This window comes from Pteropus alecto, unplaced genomic scaffold, assembly GCF_000325575.1.
Source record: "Pteropus alecto unplaced genomic scaffold, ASM32557v1 scaffold3, whole genome shotgun sequence".
Lineage (NCBI taxonomy): Eukaryota > Metazoa > Chordata > Mammalia > Chiroptera > Pteropodidae > Pteropus > Pteropus alecto.
This window is the reverse complement of record NW_006442484.1, coordinates 19,098,920-19,119,357: the sequence shown is the minus strand read 5'-3', so window position 1 is coordinate 19,119,357 and position 20,438 is coordinate 19,098,920. Positions and strand designations below refer to the sequence as shown.

At 32.3% G+C, this 20,438-nt stretch overlaps 1 protein-coding gene across 1 annotated transcript in view; it reads left to right on the top strand.

The window, feature by feature from the left end:
- Positions 1-20,438, top strand: part of LRP1B (LDL receptor related protein 1B) — a 1,653,662-nt gene that overhangs the window by 789,856 nt on the left and 843,368 nt on the right. The window contains exon 6 of the mRNA XM_006921044.1: positions 1,522-1,779. Within this exon, the coding sequence (XP_006921106.1) occupies positions 1,522-1,779 (258 nt within the window). The remainder of the gene's footprint in view (positions 1-1,521; positions 1,780-20,438) is intronic.

Here is a 20,438-nt window from a genome sequence, read left to right as displayed (position 1 = left end):
ACACACACACACATTTGGTTATGAGAAGTGAAAAGTAAGGAAGAGAAGTAGTGTAGAGAGTATAGAGGTTTATAATTTTTACAAGATAAAACGACAAGAGACATCCTCAACAGAAAGGTGACATTAAATAATACCCAAAAAGGTGAGCAAATTGGCCATTCTTATATATGAAGGACGATGATTCTAATTAGAAGGAAGAGCCTTTGATTGAGCAGCTTACCTGGCCTATTCAAGGAACAAGAAGAGGGACAATGTGTCTGGAGTAAGAGGCACAGGGTGCAAATAGTAAGGAGATGGAGGAAATGAAGTCAAACAGGTAATGAAAATACAAATCGGGTAGGCCATTGTATGGTCTTTTACTTTTACTCTGATTACTTTGAGGAATTGGGCAGAAGACTGACTTGATCTGCCTTAGCATTTTAAAAATATAACTGGCTATTGTGTTGAGGTAGACTGAAAAAAAGGAGAACATAGATAGAAGCAGGGGAAACCAGTTAGAAGACTATTGGAATGATCTAGTTGAGAGATGATAGGAGCTTGCAAGAAGGTAGTAGCAGTCACTGAGAAGTTGTGGGATTCCTGAAATGTTTGACATTAGAGTCAAAGAAATTTAATGATGCATTAGGTATAGGAAAGAAAAAAAAGAGTTGAAGATATTCAATTTTTTTCTGTTCCCTGATTAGCAAATAAAAGCTACTTTGAGTATGATTATATAGCTAAATTCTTTCAACACTGATTGTATATGAGATTTTACTATTACCATCAAATATTAAAAGGTATTGAAATTCTAGTCACTTAGTATTCATTCATCAAAAACACATCAATTCTAACACAAGCAAAAATGCATTGTTCAAAAAGTAGTATTGTACAGTTTTGTTGTTGTTTGTTTGTTTGTTTATTTGTTTTTTACCTCTAGAATCTTATTTTCCTAACTATAGGGAAGGAATGTGGAAGGAAGTAGGTCAGTAACCATAATCCAGTCACTAGGAGAATGTGTGATTATTTGGCTTCTGGGGCCAGTAAAGGAGCCAATGAGGCTAAGATCACTGGTGTTCTTTATATGAACCTATGAGCTTTGCATATTTTGCTCCAGAGAATCTATTTCTGACCTGATACATCTACTTCAGAAAAGCATGCCCTTGCTTGCAAGAGAAGCTTGTAAAACAGTAATGGAGAGGTCAGTCCAGATCCATCATCATTGCTAGAAAAACAACTCACAGCACTCCCTTTATTTACCAACAATGAAAGTAAATAGCATTATTCTCATATTTAGACAACACATTATGACTAGGGAAATAAGGAATATAAATGTTCAGTGGACTGTTTTCCTTAGAGAAGTCAGCTGAAATATATAGATAGTGAAGCTATATAAGAGTTATTAATAAATACGTTTTGCAATTTTTTTTAATTTTAAAGATGCATTAAATTCAGAATAACTCTTAATAAGTAACGCAAAATTGTAAAAAAAAAAATATCTGATTCTCTTTTACTGGACTCATTTCTCTTTCTCTTTTATTCCAGAACCTGCAGATAGTCCACCTATGCTGTTAATTGCAAATTCCGAAATAATTGAGGTTTTTTATCTGAATGGAAGTAAAATGGCAACCCTGAGTTCAGTCAATGGAAATGAAATTCATTCTTTGGATTTTATTTACAATGAAGATATGATTTGTTGGATTGAATCCAGAGAATCTTCAAATCAGCTCAAATGTATCCAGATAACAAGAACAGGAAGATTAACAGATGAATGGACAATCAATATTATTCAATCCTTCCACAGTGAGTGTTTCAATTCATATAATATGCCACCCTTTAATGATTTTATTTATGGACTGGTAGACAGATTTCTTAGATTTTCTAGCATAGTTCATGGCCATGAGAGAACTACGCATGAAAGTATGAATGCACTTAAATAAACATATTCATTACATATGTTGCATATACTTACACATATACATATAGTTTCACTGTGTAAGTGGTAAATTGCAGAGTTAATTTTAATTCTCTCTTTAATGCTTATTACAGTATCACCTAGATGAGGACTGTGATTTTTCACTGAACGATAGTTCACAATGTGATAGTAAAGGTGGGATTTTTTAAAAAGCAAGAAACAGAATTGATAATTATAACCTCATCAACTGTAGTGTTTGTTAAAATACCTTGGAAACTATTAGGTTTATGCAATGGTAACTACTACCTGTGTTTGTTGACTTTTACCCTAGTAAATCAGTTTTTATATACTCTTCTTGCAAAAGATTTATGATTTATGATTCACTTTGATTTCTCATGCCAGAAATTCACAAATTTATCTGTTTTTTTATAACTGTTTTTTTCTTCCTGCATATTACCCTAAATTTGAACTCACAGTGTTACACACACACACTCACACACTCACATATGCATGCATCTTCTTTCTGTCTCTGTCTCTTTATCTGTCTTTCTCTTTCCATCCCTCCTACATAGAAGTATAAAAACTTATTTGTGCTTTCCTGGGGAAACTATGTGCATGGGACTTTTGAGATGAAGTCATTTATCTTATGATTAATAGGAAAAAAACCTTTATTTTTACAAATGCTGCTAACAAAAAAAATACAGAAATGAAGAAAAATGGACAATTAAGTTAAGAAGAAAAAAAGAGAAAGCTCTGTGATAGAATAGGTGTAGTTTTCAGATGTAGAATGTTTGGTGATTTGAATTTAATAATCATATTTTATTAAAGTTTTTGGTATATAATCAAAAAGATTGGTCACTGATTCTTATTAAACAAGAAAATAGTATATTTTAATGTTATATAATCATGATTAGATTAAATAAATCAGTGGCAAAATTGGAAAAATGAATATAATTGTATGATTTTCTATACTTAAATGAACAGAAATAAATGTTTAACAAATAGAATCTAACGCTTTCAAGATCCTCTTAAATAAAACAATTGATAGTCATTTATTGTGGCAGTGAACCAAAATGCCCAGAGAAAGCAATGGTACAATGACTAATTCATGGAATCTATGGAGAAATAATATTTTATAATAAATAGTAAATAACAAGTAGAAGTAGTACAAGGAATGCTGCCATGTGATTTGAGTATTTCAGACATTGGCTTAGCTAGCAGTTGGAAATGGAACAAAAGATCTCCAGTCCCTCCCATATCAGGAAATACCTCAACTAATCCAAATATATTTGTTCCTAACAAATGAAATACTGACAGTCGAATAGTTAAAATATTCACTAAGTTTCTAAGTAAAATTATTTTCTAAGCTTACTTAGCAATGTTTCTCATATATGTAATATGCCCTAATAATTGTAGTAATCTTTTCTTTAATATGTAATTTTAAAACTACATTATCTTTTTCAGTAACTCTAGGGATAGTCCAGCAATTGCATGTTAGATATTTATGGAAAATAATTTTTGGTTTAGATTTCATTTGCTTTAGAAAACAACTCTTGGCAAATCTAGAAAAATCACTGTTTTAAAACAATTTATTCAAACGCTGAATAGAACATTCATTTTAAACAATAAAAATACATGCAATGAAAATATTTTAATTAAATTTAATATTTTTAATGAAGCAATTTCAGTCACTTTAGAAAAAAAATGATTAAATGTGTGGAAGTAATTCAAAGATGAGAGTGGGGCAGAGGTGTGAACAGAGTTGGGCTCCTCTATCATTGCTTGTAAGCCATGTATTTCATCAGCATGTCACAGAGCAGCTGCCATTGGATAAGATGAGATCTGCACTTACCATGACAATTTGTGAGTTAATAATGAAATATGAATATCCTTTGCATGTATAATTACATAAAATTTCTGTCACACCATATAAGCAAAAAGAGTAAAGCGATGAGAATATGCCTGAATACCTGTCACTATCCATCGTTTCAGACATTATCTATTTAGCTGTCCCTATCCCATTATTTTTAGACTCTTTTCTCTGAATTTACCTATAGGAAACATTTTTTTCAAAAACCATATAAAAATTTTATTTTTCAAAGGATTACCATGAGGAGAAAATCAATAATTATCAGTCAAACTGACTTGCATTTTAAACACAAAATAATAATAAGAGGGACATCAGAAGCATGGTGGAGTGAGAGATGTCTTCAGATCTCTCCCCCTGAAATAACAATAAGCTGAACATCTAAAACTCGACAATTAATGCCCAGCCTGCACATTAGCACGTCTGAGCGAGGGATCTGCAAATAAGAACTACCACAGGTCAGAAACATGGGAGTGGTGTGGTAGAATGGGAGAAACAAAGAAGCTGCCTCTCACAGCTGGAGCTCCTTGCAGAAGGAGGTGGAGGGGAGAAGGGGCGGCAGGTTCCTTGAACAGCCCTGCCTGAGAGATCTGTGAGCTCCATGCAGCAGCAGAGCCCAGGAATCAGGACAGAAAGCAACAGGGGAATGGCAGAGAGGCAACAGCTGATTATTACCAACCAAAGTTGCAAAATGAGAGGCTGAGCCACAACAATCCCTCATCCTCCAACTCAGAAGGCACCCCTCTCCATATCTTCCAAGAATGAACCTGCAGAGTCCCAGGGGAATTTGAGCAAAACTACTGAAACTGTATCCAACACTGACAGGGATTGAGTCTGAGGGTAGCAAGCATGAATGAATATTTATAAGAAATAAGAAAGGCATTATTCAGGCTCAAAGCAGGGATCCAAGAAGCTTAGACACAATCTACTGGAAATCAAAAGAAAATAAAACCTTCTTAGGAAGAGGCTAGAGAGAGACCTTTATTAATTAAAAATTCTTTCTGGGGGGTGGGGGTGGGTGGGGGGGAAGCAGAACACACTTCCATTAATGCCTAAGTAGAGAAATAGTTCATTAAACACCATGAACAGCCAAGGTGACAAGGCAGCTCAGAAAGAAAGAAAAAAATCTCCAGAAAATAAGCTTAAAGACATAGAATTATGCAACTTAAATGACAGAGAATTCAGGATGCTACTTCTGACAAAAAATTCAATGAAATCGAAAATACTTCATAACAACAATTCCAGGAGTTGAAAAAAACAACTAGATCAACAAAATGAGGTCTTTAGCAAGGAGACTGAAACTCTCGGAAAGAACCAAATAGAACTTCCAGAGATGAAGAACACACTAAAAGAGATGAAAAATGAAATAGCAAGCTTGGGAAATGGAGTCAGCCAAATGGAGGAAAGTATCAGTGATATCGAAGACAGAAATCTAAAAATAAATCAGAAGAAAGAAGAGAGAGATCAAAGAATGAAAAATAATGAAAGAGAAATACAAGAACTAGCTGATACCAACAGGAAACATAAGAATAATGGGCATTCTCAAAGGTGAAGAAAAGAAGCAGGAATTAGAAAACATTTTCAGACAAATAGGTGACAAGAATTTCCCAAACCTAAGGAATGAACTGGAGTTTGGAATTCAAGAAGTCAACAGAACACCCAATTATCTCAACTCAAAGAGACCTTCTCCAAGACACATTATATTAAAATTGTCAAAAATTAATGACAGAGAAAGAATTTCAGGGCAGCCAGGGAAAAGAAGATAGTAACCTATAAAGGAAAACATTAGATTATTGTCAGACTTCTCAGCACAAACCTTACAAGCCGGAAAGGAGTGGAATCAAATATTCAAACTATTAAATGAAAAAAACTACCAGCTAAGAATAATGTATCCATCAAAGCTCTCCTTTAGATATGAAGGAGAAATAAAGACTTTTCAAGACATACACTATGAGGCCTGCATTACAGGAAATACTGAAAGGGGTCAGCTCACCTAAAATAAGATGACAAAAAAAATCATAACTATGAATAAGGTGACTAATAGGCAGATAGAGGCAGAGGAGTGCAACCCTTATTAAGAACAAGCTATATAAGCTCAAACAATAAGAAGAGGTTTGCTATTGCAAGATAGTAATGAACATTCAGCATACATAGAGGTAAAATGAGACAACAATAATAGGAAAGAGGAGAATTCAAAGATCCGGATTCGCAAAGGGGAATGGAGATAAGGCACACACAGAAGAAAATGGACTACTATAACTATATATTGATCCTTTACATATAATGGTAACCCACACACCAAAGATTATGTACTGAAGTACATAACATAAAACAAAAAGGACCACAGGGAAAACCCACAACCCTCCCCTCCCCCCAAAAAAAGATAGAAAGGAAGTAATGGAAACACCGAGCTACCAAATAAAATGGTTATAGGAAAACCTTATATTTCAATAATCACTCTAAATGTAAATGGACTGAACTCACCAATAAAAAGGCACAGAGTTGCAGATTGGATCAAAAAACAAACTTGACCATATGCTGCCTCCAAGAGATACATGTATTTCCAAAGACAAATATAGACTCCAAGTGAAAAGGTGGAAAATGATATTGCAAGCAAATGGTATTCAGAGAAAAGTGGGACTAGTGATACTAATATCAGATGAAATAGACTTCAAAATAAAAAAAGGTAAAGAAAGATGCTGAGAGACTTCTCAATGATAAAGAGAATCATGCACCAAGAAGACATAACACTTATTAATATCTATGCTCCAATCAGGGAGCCTGAAATATGTAAAGCAATTACTAACAGAACTAAAGGAAGAAACAGACCAAAACACTATCCCAGTAGAATGCCTAAATACCCCATTGTTGGATATGGACAGATCATCCAAACAGAACACCTATAAGAAAATAACATCCTTAAATGACACATATCAACTGGACATAATTGATATTTATAGAGCCTTTCATCCCAAAACAACTGCTTATACGTTCTTCTCTAGTGCATATGGAACAGTCTCAAGAATCGACTACATACTGAGATACAGAGAAAGCTCAACAAATATAAGAGGGTTGAAATCATACCAACCATATTCTCTGATCATAATGCTTTGAAGCTGGAAATCAACTGTAAGAAGAGAGCGAGAAGAACCACAAATATATGTAGATTAGACAAAATGCTACTAAAGAATGACTGGGTCAGATAAGAAATAAAAAGAGAGATCAAGAGATACATATAAATTAATGATACTGATAGTACAACATATCAAAATTTTGGGGACTTGGAAAAAGCAGTCATAAGAGAAAAGTTCATATCATTACAGGTCTATCTCCAAAAACAAGAAGGAGCTCAAATAAACAACCTAATGCTTCATCTTAAAAAACTAGAAAAGGAACAAATGAAGCGTAAAGTCGGGAGAAGGAAAGAAATAATCAAAATTTGAGCATAAATAAATGAAATTGAAAAAAAAAATAGGAAAAATAAATGCAACAAAGAGCTGGTTCTTTGAGAAGGTTAATAAAATTGACAAACCTCTAGTAGATTCACTAAAGAAAAGGGAGAAAGGACACAAATAAACAAAATTGAGGATGAAAGTGGAGAAATCATGACAGACACCGCAGAAAAACTAAGAATCATACAAGAATACTATGAAAAAGTATATAACATCAAATTTAATAACGTAGAAAAAATGAACAAGCACTTAGAATGATACAACCTTCCTAGACTAAATTAAGAAGAACCGGAAAATCTAAGTAGACCAAGCAGCAGTATAGAAATTAAAACAATCATGAAAAAATTACCAAAAAGTAAAAGTCCAGGACCAAATGGCTTCACCAGAGAATTCTACCAAACATTCAAAGAAGATTTAATACCTATTCTTCTTAAACTCTTCCAAAATATTGAAGAGCATGCAGTACTTCCTAACTTATTTTATGAGGTCAGTATTACTCTGATATTAAAACCTGGTAAAGATAACACAAATAACGAAAACTACAGACCAATATCTCATGAACACAGATGCAAAAATTCTAAATAAGATACTAGCAAATCAAAAACAGCAACATATTAAAAAGATTATATATCATGATAAAGTGGGCTTCATCCCAGGGATACAGGGATGGTTCAACGTACACAAATCTATTAATGTGATACACTACATAAACAAATTAAAAAATAAGAATTGTGCGATCACATCAACAGATGCAGAAAAAGTCTTTGACAAGATATAGCATCCATTTATAATCAAAACACTTAACAAAATTGGTATAGAAGCAAAGTATCTTAACATAATAAAGGCCACGTATGACAAACCCTCAGCCGACATTATACTTAATGGTGAACAACTAAATACCTTCCCTCTAAGATCAAGAATAAGGCAAGGCTGTCCACTATTGCCACTATTATTCAATACAATATTGGAGGTCCTAGCCTGTGCAATCAGGCGAGAGAAAGATATAAAAGGCACCCAAATAGGAAATAAAGAATTCAAACCATCACTATTTGCAGATGACATGTCCTCTATATAAAAACCCTAAAGACTCCACAAGAACACTACTAAAAATAATAAGCAAATATAGTGAAGTTTCTGGATGCAAAATCTATGTTCAAAAACCCATAGCATTCCTATACTCTACTAATGAAATATCAGAAAAAGAAGTGGAAAAAATAATTCCTTTTGCAATTGCAATAAAAATGTTAAAATATCTAGGAATAAATCTAATGAAATATGTGAAGGACCTATATAATGAAAATTATAAGACTCTATTGAAAGAAATTGAAGAAGATACAAAGAAATGGAAAGATAGTCTGTGTTCCTGGATTAGAAGAATCAACATAGTTAAAATGACCTAATTACCTGAAGCATCATACAGATTTAATGCAATCTCCTTCAAAATCCCATTGGCACTCTTTAAAGAAACAGATAAATAAAATCATCTGATTTATATGGAAGCACAAAAAAACCTGAATCACCAAAGCCATCTTGAGAAAAAAGAATAAGGCTGAAGGCCTCACTCTACCTGATTTCAAATAATACTATGAAGTGACAATAATCAAAATGACATGATGTGGCAGAAAAAGAGACACACAAACTAGTGGAACAGAATTGAGATTACAGAAGTAAATCCATGTTTATATGGGTAAATAATTATCAACAAAGGAGCCAAAAACACACAGTGGAGAAAGGACAGCGTTTTCAATAAATAATGCTGGAAAACTGGAAAGCCACCTTCAAAAGAATGAAACTAGACTGTTGTCTATCACCACACACCAAAATTAATTCAGACTGGATTAAGGACTTGAGCATAAGACTGGAAACAATAAAATGCATAGAAGAAAGCGTAGGAAATAAACTCAGGGACCTTGGACTTAGAGAGGATTTTATGTTTTTGATCTCAAACCCAAGAAAAGTAAAAGTGAAAATAAATGAATGGGACTATATCAAACTAAAAAGCTTCTGCACTGCAAAAGAAACCTTCAACAATGTAGAGACAGCCATCCAAATGGGAAAATATATTTGCAAGCAACACTTCTGATAAGGGCTTCATATCCAAAACATACAAAGAACTTATACAACAAAAAAACAATGCAATTAAAAAATGGGTAGTGGACCTAAATAGCCACTTCTCCCAAGAAGACATACAGATAGCCAACATACATATGAGAGGATACTCAATATCATTAGTTATTGGGAAATGCAAATCAACGTCACAATGAGATACTACCTCATACCTGTTAGAATAGCTGTTATCAATAAGACAAGTAATAACAAGTGTTGGAGAGGATGTGGAGAAAAAGGATCCCTCTTATACAGCTGGTGGGACTGCAGATTGGTACACCCTCTATGGAAAACAGTATAGAGGTTCCTCAAAAAACTAAGACTTGAGCTACCATATGATCCAGCAATCCCTCTGCTGGGTATTTATCCCAAAGACTTGAAAACATATATCCAAAAAGATATTTGCACACCGATGTTCATAGAAACATTATTCATGGTGGCCACGACATGGAAACAATTGAAGTGTCCTACAAGAGACGATTGGATAAAGAAGATGTGGTACATATATACATTACTCAGCCATACGAAGAGATGAAATACAGCCATTTGTGACAGCACGGATGGACCTCGAGATAATCATGCTAAGCTAAATAAGCCAGACAGAAAAAGTTGAAAATCACATGATATCACTTGTATGTAGGATATAAACCTAAAAGCAACAAACAACATGACAGAGACTCTTGGACATGGACAATAGACTAGTGGTTACTAGAGAGTAGAGGGGAGGAGGGAGTTAAATGGGACAAAAAGGGTCAAATATGTGGTGACAGAACATATAATGCAAAATATATTTGATTACTGTTGAATTGTACACTTGAAACTTACTGGATTTCATTAACAAATGTCATAATAATAATAATAATAATAATAATAATAATAAAAGAACAAAATGAAGTCTAGTAATACATAAAAAAACACTTGAATGACTTTATACTCATTTTAATAAAAATATTTAGAAATGACAAAAATTAAAAAAATAATAATAAACTCAAGAATTTAGTAACATTAGGAAGAGAGTTACTGAATGCTTCTAAACAGAAAGAGAAACATGCATCCAAGACTGCTGACCTTGATTACAAATACTCAAATAGCTTATCTGCAAATAACATATGGAGAACAATTTCTGAATGGCAATTAAATTCTTATAAAATGCATATTGCCATTTTTATAATTATAATTTAATTAAGCAGTTGAAATGTAAATATACATTAAAGCACCAGAATTAAATCGGAAAAAAAATAAAATAAAATACATAATAATATATTAGTAAACAATTGCAATATTAAATTTTTTATTGTTTATCTCATCTCATTTGATACCCAGATATCTCTGTGGAGTAAGTAGGAGAGGTATGCCCTTCCTGTTTTAAAAAAGACAAAATGTTAAGTACAGCTGTATTAGATAATACTGAGTGACTAAAAAGAAGGCAGAGATGGGATATCTAAATCCCATGTTCTTTCTTCTACACTAAAAAGGCAAATACTAGTCCCTCCAAAGAACTTCCCAAATCTTCCCCAAATAGTAATATCTACAACTTATCGACTGTGCTAAATGACTGTATGCACTATTTTTTTCCTTTTAGGCTGAAGGAATAAACGAAACTCTGGGAAACAAGATAACAGCATACAATCTGAGTTGGGTCAGACATCATAGCTTTTGTTGAACTCCACACTGTTCCAGTAGATCTGAATTATTATTTTAGCCAGGCAAATTGATTAGATGCACTAACATTAGTAACAGTGGTTCACAAAAACAGTCTCTAAATGGGAAAGAAGTATAAGAATTTTGGAGGGGACTGGACAAGGTGAGTTGTGAAGAAGGCTGTATCATTTGAAAAGGCCTACAAAATGATTCTGATCTGGCCACCTAGAGGGGCCTACCTTTAACACTGAGAATTACTCTTAAGTAATATGGTGAGAGAATGAAGAAGAATGATAATAATATGCTCAATAAATTATATTAACCAAAGCACATTGGGAAAATGTTGGAGATTATAGTTCTTATTGAATTTTTTCTTCTTTTTAAAGATATCTGATATTTATTATCTAGCATTTTAGCCTAAAAGTTGTAAATTCCAAGGAAAATTTTCGGAAGTAAATTTTTTGTAAGCAAAATTGGTTCTCAGATAATGTATTCAAATAAAGCACATTTGCAGTAACTAATTATTTCCCCCAATTTTTTTTTTCTTGGAGAGTACTGTGGCAATGACACAGATACACAGACACACAATCAACAAAAATAATGGGGTTCACAATGTAGTGATGTTATACTATTTCATCAAAACAAAATGCACAGAGATAATTGAGACAGATAAGAATATTTCCTGGGTTAATTCCTTATTAAGGAAGATGATTCAGGACCAGATCTTTCTCTCTCAAGTAGACAGTAGACACTTCCATACTCTACATATGATTCTTTAATATTCTGCAAAATCTGATATCACTTTTAAGATGCTAATATGAACGTGACCAGCTTGTCTCAATCTGCTCTAGACCAAAAGAGTATACCTGGCCATAAATAAAAGGATTGTTTATCATTATACACTTAACTTCTGGGTTTTCTTTTTTTTTTTCTTTTCTTTCTTTCTTTTTTCTCTTGAATCTCTGCCTAGATCTAGACTAAATTGAATTTTTGATTGGATAACTTTTTAATTCTGATACTTCACCTCTGTGTTTTATCAATCTTACTTCTTTCCCTTAAGTTAGCAACTCTCTAACAATCACATAATATTAATAGACAGCATTTACTGAATATTATTTAGTGCATTAAGAATTTTATATATAGACCTCATTTTCATTATAAAAATTACATGAATGTGTATATATTGTTTATAATTGTTAATTTATACACAAAAAATAAGCTTAAAGAAGTGAAAATTTTTTAAAGTTAATAAGAAATCTTCACCTCTTGGTCTCAGTAAATACTAAGCAGTGACCTTTCTTGATCGTGAACTACTTGCCCTGTTTGGCTCAGCCCAGCCTAGAATTTCATAGCCTTCACTATTTCATAAGCATTCTTAATCAAAATATGGCTGGGCAAGAATGACCAGGTTGTTTCTCTATTGCAAATATAAGCATAGTCTTGGGATAAAATAACAACCTATAATAATAGAAATACTAGTCCCATATTATGTCAACTCATAGTGAGTCTGCACTTTAGAAGAAGATTATGGAACTTTAAAGCAATACCCTAGATCACAGTGTCACATAATAATGTAAAGATTGTCATAGAAACTTGGCATACTTTATTCACAAAGCATATGCTTAAATCGTGAATTTTTATAAACTTTCCTCTACGATTATCTTTCTCTACCTGTTTAGTGAAAAGTCATTCACAATGTTTTAATTTGCCTTTTTATGATTACTAATGAAGTTCTACACTCCAATGTTAGATGTGGACTTACATGTCTGCTTCAATCTCTACAAATCTGCTATAGTAACCAAGATACTTCATTACTTAAAATCAAAATTATTTAATAGCTCCTCATTTACCTCAGGATAAAATAAAACTTCATTATCTGTCTTTGCAGGCAGCTAACCTACCTTGCCTCTTCCCATTCAAATCTCATGGTCTACCTAAAAAGTAGTACTTACATTTCCTTTAATGCACTTTATTTTCTTATTTCCATGTGTATTTGTATATACTGCTTCTTCACCATATAAAATAGGTTCTCATTTCCTATAACCAAGCATCTCTTGCTTATTATTTAAGGTCATGTCTCTTCCGAAACTTTTTCAGTCGAGGTTAGTAGCCCTTTTTATATGACCTAGGACACGATAGAACAAATGAATTATATTTTAACTTTGTGTTTACCTGTTAGTTTCCACGAATATGGATGACTCTTTTAAGTGTAGGATGTGAGTAAAGCATAAGGAGTTAAGATTTAGAAGGAACACAGTTAGAGCCAACTTCTGGAGAGACTATGCCAAATTACTACCAGAGACATTTAGAAAACCAATCTGAATGATGACTATGTAACATCTGATCTGTGTCTAGATAATAGTCTCTCATGTTAATCTTGATGTTTCTGAGTTATTGGGTCTGTTCAATGACTACTAGCTTTTATTTGAGTTCCCTCTGACTTTCCCAGGATGTGTGCTTATAGATTTATTTTGGAATCTAACCTCAGTGACCATTGGAACAACTTTACCCAAACTTTTTGTCTCCCCACCCTCAAGGCCATTATAATTAAACAGTATGGGAAACAAAGCTCTTACAATAGAGGTCAATTGATTTTTAGTGCAGCGATCAAACAGAACACAATGGACTTTTTAACCCTTCTCCTTCTCTCAGTCTGGTTAGACTTTTTCTTAGGAAGGAAGTTCTGCTATTTTCTATTTAAATCCTTGAAGGCATGAAGTGATGGATGTGCTTCCCATCCCAATCCTATGTACTGAGTTATTATCAAGGCCCCAGATGCCCTTTGGGGTAAGAAGTGAAGAACAGTGTCAGGATGTTCCTTATATCTCTTGACCTCTGAGAAATTCTGCCAGCTACCTTGAACCTAGGAATTTATGCTTTTCATTTTTTACCAGAGAAGTATGTTCAACAACTTATCAGTTCTAATTCTAGCATGCCTTCGGAAAAAGTTCAGAAATTGGTCATCTCCTAGATAAGCACCAAAGAAAGGATAATATGACCATTCTAAAATATATGTATATATATTCTTATAAATTAATGAGATTTACAAATATATATTTTATGATCTAGATTTCCCACTCCTCCACTGAGTGTGCTTTTTAAAAAGTTTTTGTTTTTAATTTGTTTGTATTTTTAGCTATTTAGAACCCAGACTTTTTGATCAGCATATCTTGTAGAGATATAACTGTTATACAAAATCTTGACTGCAATAACTGGTTTTATATTATTGCCTCAGAAACATCTGTGAAGAATCCAAAGCACATCTTCCATGGAGATATTGTAACTATTCCCAGAGATAAATTTTTAGTTAGCTGCTGTTTTATAAAGAAATACATGTTTTATTAAACTCTTTATATTTCTTAAAAGCTTCTTATCTTCTAGTTAGCATATTTAAATGGACAAATAAAAATGACTTTATTTGAAATATGGCTTCTGTGTGTGTGTGTGTGTGTGTGTGTGTGTGTGTGTGTGTGTTTGTGTGTAGCTAGTTAATACAATACATTCCTGATGAGACCTGGAATTTCAGCAAAGTGATCAGCCACCCATTGATTGCTCAAAACAAACAAAATAGTTAAAATTAGCAAAGGTGTTGATCTGAGGACACATTTCCAGAGAACCTTCAGAATTCTCGTCTCGATTTTAATAATCAAAGTGGGAATCTCTGATATGCTTAATATTGTAGGCATTGTTATTAAATTATTCCTTAAGTTTTACATTAACATCAGATGAATTTATACTTTGTGGTAAGAAGCTCATTCTAATTTACAATCGGTACACAATCATAAAAGGCAGTCCGAAATGCCTAGTTAAAAAGAAAAGAAGAAAAAAAACTCTCAGCACTCTGTTCCTCTATAATTTGTCTTTATTGTTAATTTGGTTGCCATGCTACAAAGAACTCAATTTCTATTTTATTGTTATTTGGCAACATTCTTGAAACTCACCAAAGTAGAAATTAGAGATGTGTTAAACTTCAATTGTTCTTATTCATTTTTTCTATAAATTTGTTAAAATATATTTTTACTCACTCATCAGTCACAAAGATGTCGCCCTCCAAATTTTGCTTGATGGTATATAGAACTTATAAATCATTATGCTCATAGTATTTTTTTGTCTAGATTTACATGTCTGCTTCTTTCATTAATGAATTTTAATAATCAAAGTGGGAATCTCTTGATAATCCCATTACTGTTCCATATACCAAATAGAATGTAATATTTGGCAGGTTTTCTTTACCTGCCAATCTAAAATGTGAAAGATAAGATTCTCTTCCCATCATGAATAAGTCATGAAATATATTTGATATCTACAGTATTTAATTACTGAAACTGGTGTTTCTGTCTTGATAAACTTTATTTTGGTGGAAGAAAAAGGAAATAAGGCAAGGAAAGGAAAAAGGAAAAAAAAGAGAGAAAGTATTACTTTCGTGGCAAGTAGCTTACTAAAATAATTTCTGACTATATTTATTTGACAAATTATATATTTTCTTTTTAAATATAGTACTATAATTGCTTATTTTCATTCTTCCTTTTTATTTTGCATTTTTGAGGGGTTTATGTCAAGTAAAATGGATGTTTTTCTTTTCATATTCCTTGACCATTAAAGTTTTTTTTTAATAATGTAGACATATTTACAAGATATTAAGAACATCAAATCTAAAGATGGTGAGCAGTAGGAGCCTAATTAAGCAAGGTAATAAAACTGACATTTAGCATTTCAGTTTTCAACTAAGGTTCTTCTTTGTTTATTTGTTTGTTCATTTCAGATTGTAACATCTTGTGATTTGCAGATTTGTTTTGAAATTGGACATTATATTTCCTATGACATAGTATTTGGGGCGAATTGATATGGTCTTAGCTCTGTCATTAACTGGCTATGTGACTTTAAACAGATTATTTTAAAATGAAAAAACTTGTTCACATAATTGCTGGGATCCCTCCCAAATCTAAACATTTCCCCCTTCCTTTCCCTTGAGTTTGCCTTTTTTGTAATTTGTGGTTTGCCTGTATTTGTGTGTGTGTATGTAAGGGGAATATTTGTCTCTTTTCTTCATTTGCTTCTTTTTATTTTTCTCCCACCCACCTAATCATTCATAAGTATACCTTAATCCTTTTATAATACCATTTCGTAAAATATGTTCCTTGGGACACCAGTTCTGCAAGACATTCTTGGAAAAATAATTTTGTGGTCAAATGAGTTTAGGATATTTTATATGCTATATAACCTTGTAGGAGATTTATATATACATTAGCATGTTAATGATTGTGAGAAGTCTTTGAGTGAAGTACTTATTTTACTTTGTTTAGCACAAGATTTTCTTAATCTGTTTGACTACTGAACACTTCATTGATATTTTTGTGGGTGTATCTGTGATTTTTCTGTGGGTAGTTGATTCTAAGAATGTGGTATTACTGTGTATATATGTCTAAGATGTCTTAACATCCCAAATTTCTAAGGTTTTATGTTATCTACTCTAAGAAATATTGTTTTAAAGGTCTTAAGGAGACTCACTCAAATTGGAACCTCCCCTTACTTTTTTATATATTTACTGTCTCTATGGCTAAACCCATAAGTGTTATGTATGCAAGGAGATATAGAGAATTACTATATCAACAGTTTTCTAGCTATTTCTTCCCAAGAGCCCAACTGCTTTTAGTCTGAGCATACCACATACCACATGTTTTGAGACTGTGGTGACAAAATAGAGACTTTTTCAGAATTGGAACTTAGAGGAATTTGATATGCAGTGAATATTTGGACATATATAAAATTTATTCCAAAAAAGAGCCTAGCCCAAAAGATGATTTGTGGTTGAGGATAATATCAAATAGTGCATTCAAAAACTTAGAAATGTGAAGTAATTTCTCATTTAATTGTAACAACTTTCCCTTGAGTTAGATGAGAGTATAGTTTCAGATACCTTTGGTGGTAGAAGAGCAATGTCAAATGATAGGATAATGATATAGATTGAGAAGCATTTTTAAAATGTTTGTGAAATATGGGTCAAGATTTTAAAAAAAAAATTGTGTATTGTGTTGGAGATACATTCACAGGTATTCAAGTTGTCAAAAGGTAGAATTCTATAGTATAGTTCTAATAACTTTCTAAGAAGCTCATAAAACTCAGAAGACCTAAACTTCAGGTTTATGGAATTCCCTTTGCTTTGATTCTGTGCTTTTAATATAACTTTTGGATTTGGTTTCTCAGATACCGTAATTCAAAGAAGGAATTTGTTAAGATGGTGACTGTTAGTGATTGTGTCACTGGAGCACTCTGTTAGTAGTAGTAAATTGACATTCTGATTGAAACATTAGTTTCCTGGGAGCCTGGAAAACATTAAATAATTCCCCAAAGCCTGATTAATACTTTGGTAAGCAACTTAAATAGTGTTCCAGAAACTGCAAATCTAATGATTATACCTGTGCTTAAAATAGTCTGTAAGTCTTTATCATCAGATAACATTTACTTGCTAAAGTTATATTAGGTCTCAGTAACTTTTGTCATTTTAATGTGAGAATTAATCTAGAGAATTTTAAACTCTCTGTTTCAAGGTATTATTAAAGATGTATCTATCTATCTATCTATCTATCTATCTATCTATCTATCTATCTATCATCTATCTATATTAAGTAAAATTATTTAGTCCAGGTTAACTAAAAAAAAGCAGATAATCATACTACCTATATTTCTAAATCCGAATGGTAGGAAAAGACTTATATACTACTAATCAAAAATGAGACTAATTTCCCAAGAAATCCATGTTTTAAAACATGCCTCCAAAGTGTACTAGAGTGTTATTAATCTGACAACATTCACAGAGTGATAATAATAATACTTTTATAACCATATAAGCGTCTATTTATTCTTTTTTAATCTTTGGGAAATATTATTTTATATACTAAAAATAACAATAATAATAGCAATAAAAATCTTTATAATTTTTATCATGGCTTGATAGAACAGCTCACATCTGAACTGGTAAGAATAATTTATTATCCATATGAAATAACTCACTTGACCTTAAGACTTAGTTTGGTTGTTTGTATTGCTTAAAAATATATTGATAATTTGGAATTATGAGAGGTGGTTGAAATAAATTATTATAAATTATTATAAAGTCTATGACTTCTTCTTAATAGAAGATTCATTGTGTTTGAAAGAGTAATTTTTCTGACATTGATATATCAGTCCATGGTGTGTTCAGGGAATAAAAACCTTACTATTTTTTTTTTAATTTTATTTTTATTGTGGTGACATTGGTTAATAAAGTCCAGTAAGTTTCAATTGTACAATTGAACAGTAAAGCATATATATATATATCGCATTGTGTGTTCACTGCCCATAGTAAAATCTTACTATTTGAATCAGGAAGTACTTTAATATAGAATGCTCTAAATTGTTGAGAGAGAAAGGAGAGAATTCTAGACTGTGCCTTTGAAAAGATCCAGAATAACACTGAATTCTAGGAGCTACTCTCTCTGAGGTCTTTATAAGAACTATGCTGTAATCAAGAATCCCACTACTACTATTGCTGCAGCTGCCTCTAATACCCTGGTAACTGGAGATTGAATATCTACAACTGCAGCACAGGAATCAGAAAGGCTTGTGATGAAGCCACAGCCACTATTGCTATGTCCACAGTACTTATTACTTAGAAAACTGTATAATGAACACTAAAACAGTACACTAAGCAAACATTTTGTTTCTAACAGTGGTGCTCGCCAGTCAGAAAGTTACAACAGGCAAGAAGATGGCCTCACTCTTCTACTTTCAAATTTCTGAGTACACATCAATTAACATCCAAAACCTCAGCCTTAGGTTTGTGAGGAAAAGGTAGTCTTAAGCTTTCCAATCTCTTCAAATGAACAAAAGATAGAATGACATTGATAGAGGTAATCCGGTGTATCAGCACAATTTTTTGGTGTCTTTTAAAGATCTAGGAATAGTTAATATCAATATTTTCTTAATAGAATATTTTTTACCTTAGTTACTATGGGTTCAGTAAAACTAGTACAGGAACTGGTTGTGACTATGTTTAGCTTCATTCTTGTGCACATGCACGTGCGTCTGTGTGCGTGTGCATGCATGTGTGTGTGTGTGTGTATGTGTGTGTGTGTGAGTGTGACTATATTTCACCTCCTCAGATAATTTTTATTCACAGTATGTCACAGTGTGGTTTCCACAATTTTATATCTTTCCTTGGAATTATTAATTTACCTAAAAAAAATGACTTCCATATTTTTTCCAGTGTGCCCCATTAGACCCAATCTATTGTTTGTCTCCTTTCAAGTGACTTCAGGAACAAGTATTTCATTTGTGTTCATGGACATCAAAATATAAGTAAGTAAGTAAGTAAATAAATAAATAAATAAATAAATAAATAAAGGGTCATGTCTGGCAGAAAGAAAGATGGAATCATTGAATTCTATTGACATATATATGCAGGTTCTGAAAATAAATGATCTTTTTGCTGTTTACCTTTTGTTATCTCAAAGAGAGATACTTAGTTGTCTCTTAAGTTCTGAACAGGAACCACTTTCAGTTCAATTTTATAAAAGACATTTAAAAATGAAACCAAGCTTTCCTGTAACCTTTCCTGTGTATTAGATGTAAGTTTTACTCTGTCTTAGAGCTTTGAGGATTTGATTTGTGAGAAGAATATAACTAGATAAATTAAAACTATCCATGGGTATCCCCACAAAAATTTGGAACTTAAAGGGATGCATTGTGATTGCAAATTATTCACATAAATGCCACTGGAAATTATATCAGTTACTTAGATAATTTGTGGGAAAAGATATTTGATCCTAAAGTACAGATAATTGAGGCAAAGTATTTCTCTAATGTGTGAATTATACAAATCATCTGTGTTCCATTCCATTCTATATGTTTAGTTTCAGCTATTTTTTTGAGATTCTCAATTAATATTGCCCTTCCTATAGCCATGAAATAATATTCACACAAAATTACATGGAGAATCAAGGTAATAATTTTGATAAACTCAAGCTCAATCATCTACATATTCCAACTTTTACTCTTTGAATTATATAGGTTATTCACTTATTTTTTGTAGTTCATATTAAATGTAGTAACTGATTTATTTCTAAGTATCATATAAAGTTAAGAAGTATTGAAAGATGATTCTAGTCAGATGTACAAGAAATCTTAATTTTTATTAGAACTTTTTGTTGGAACTTTAACAAGAAATCTTAAGATTAATAATGATATTTAGGCTTTGTCAGAAATCAAGTTATGTTAGCACATGAAAACCAAAGTTTAAAACTAGATATTTTTTTCATCTAAAATTGGACCTAAGATGGTCATTGAGCTATTATGTAATTTATATGCCTTATATATACCTCTTAAATTCTTATAAATAATTCAGAATTTACTATTAGAAATGTGAGTTGAGTATTCTATTGCTCTGAATACTATGAACTGAATGTTTGAGCCCCTATCCCAAATTTATATGTTGAAGCTATAA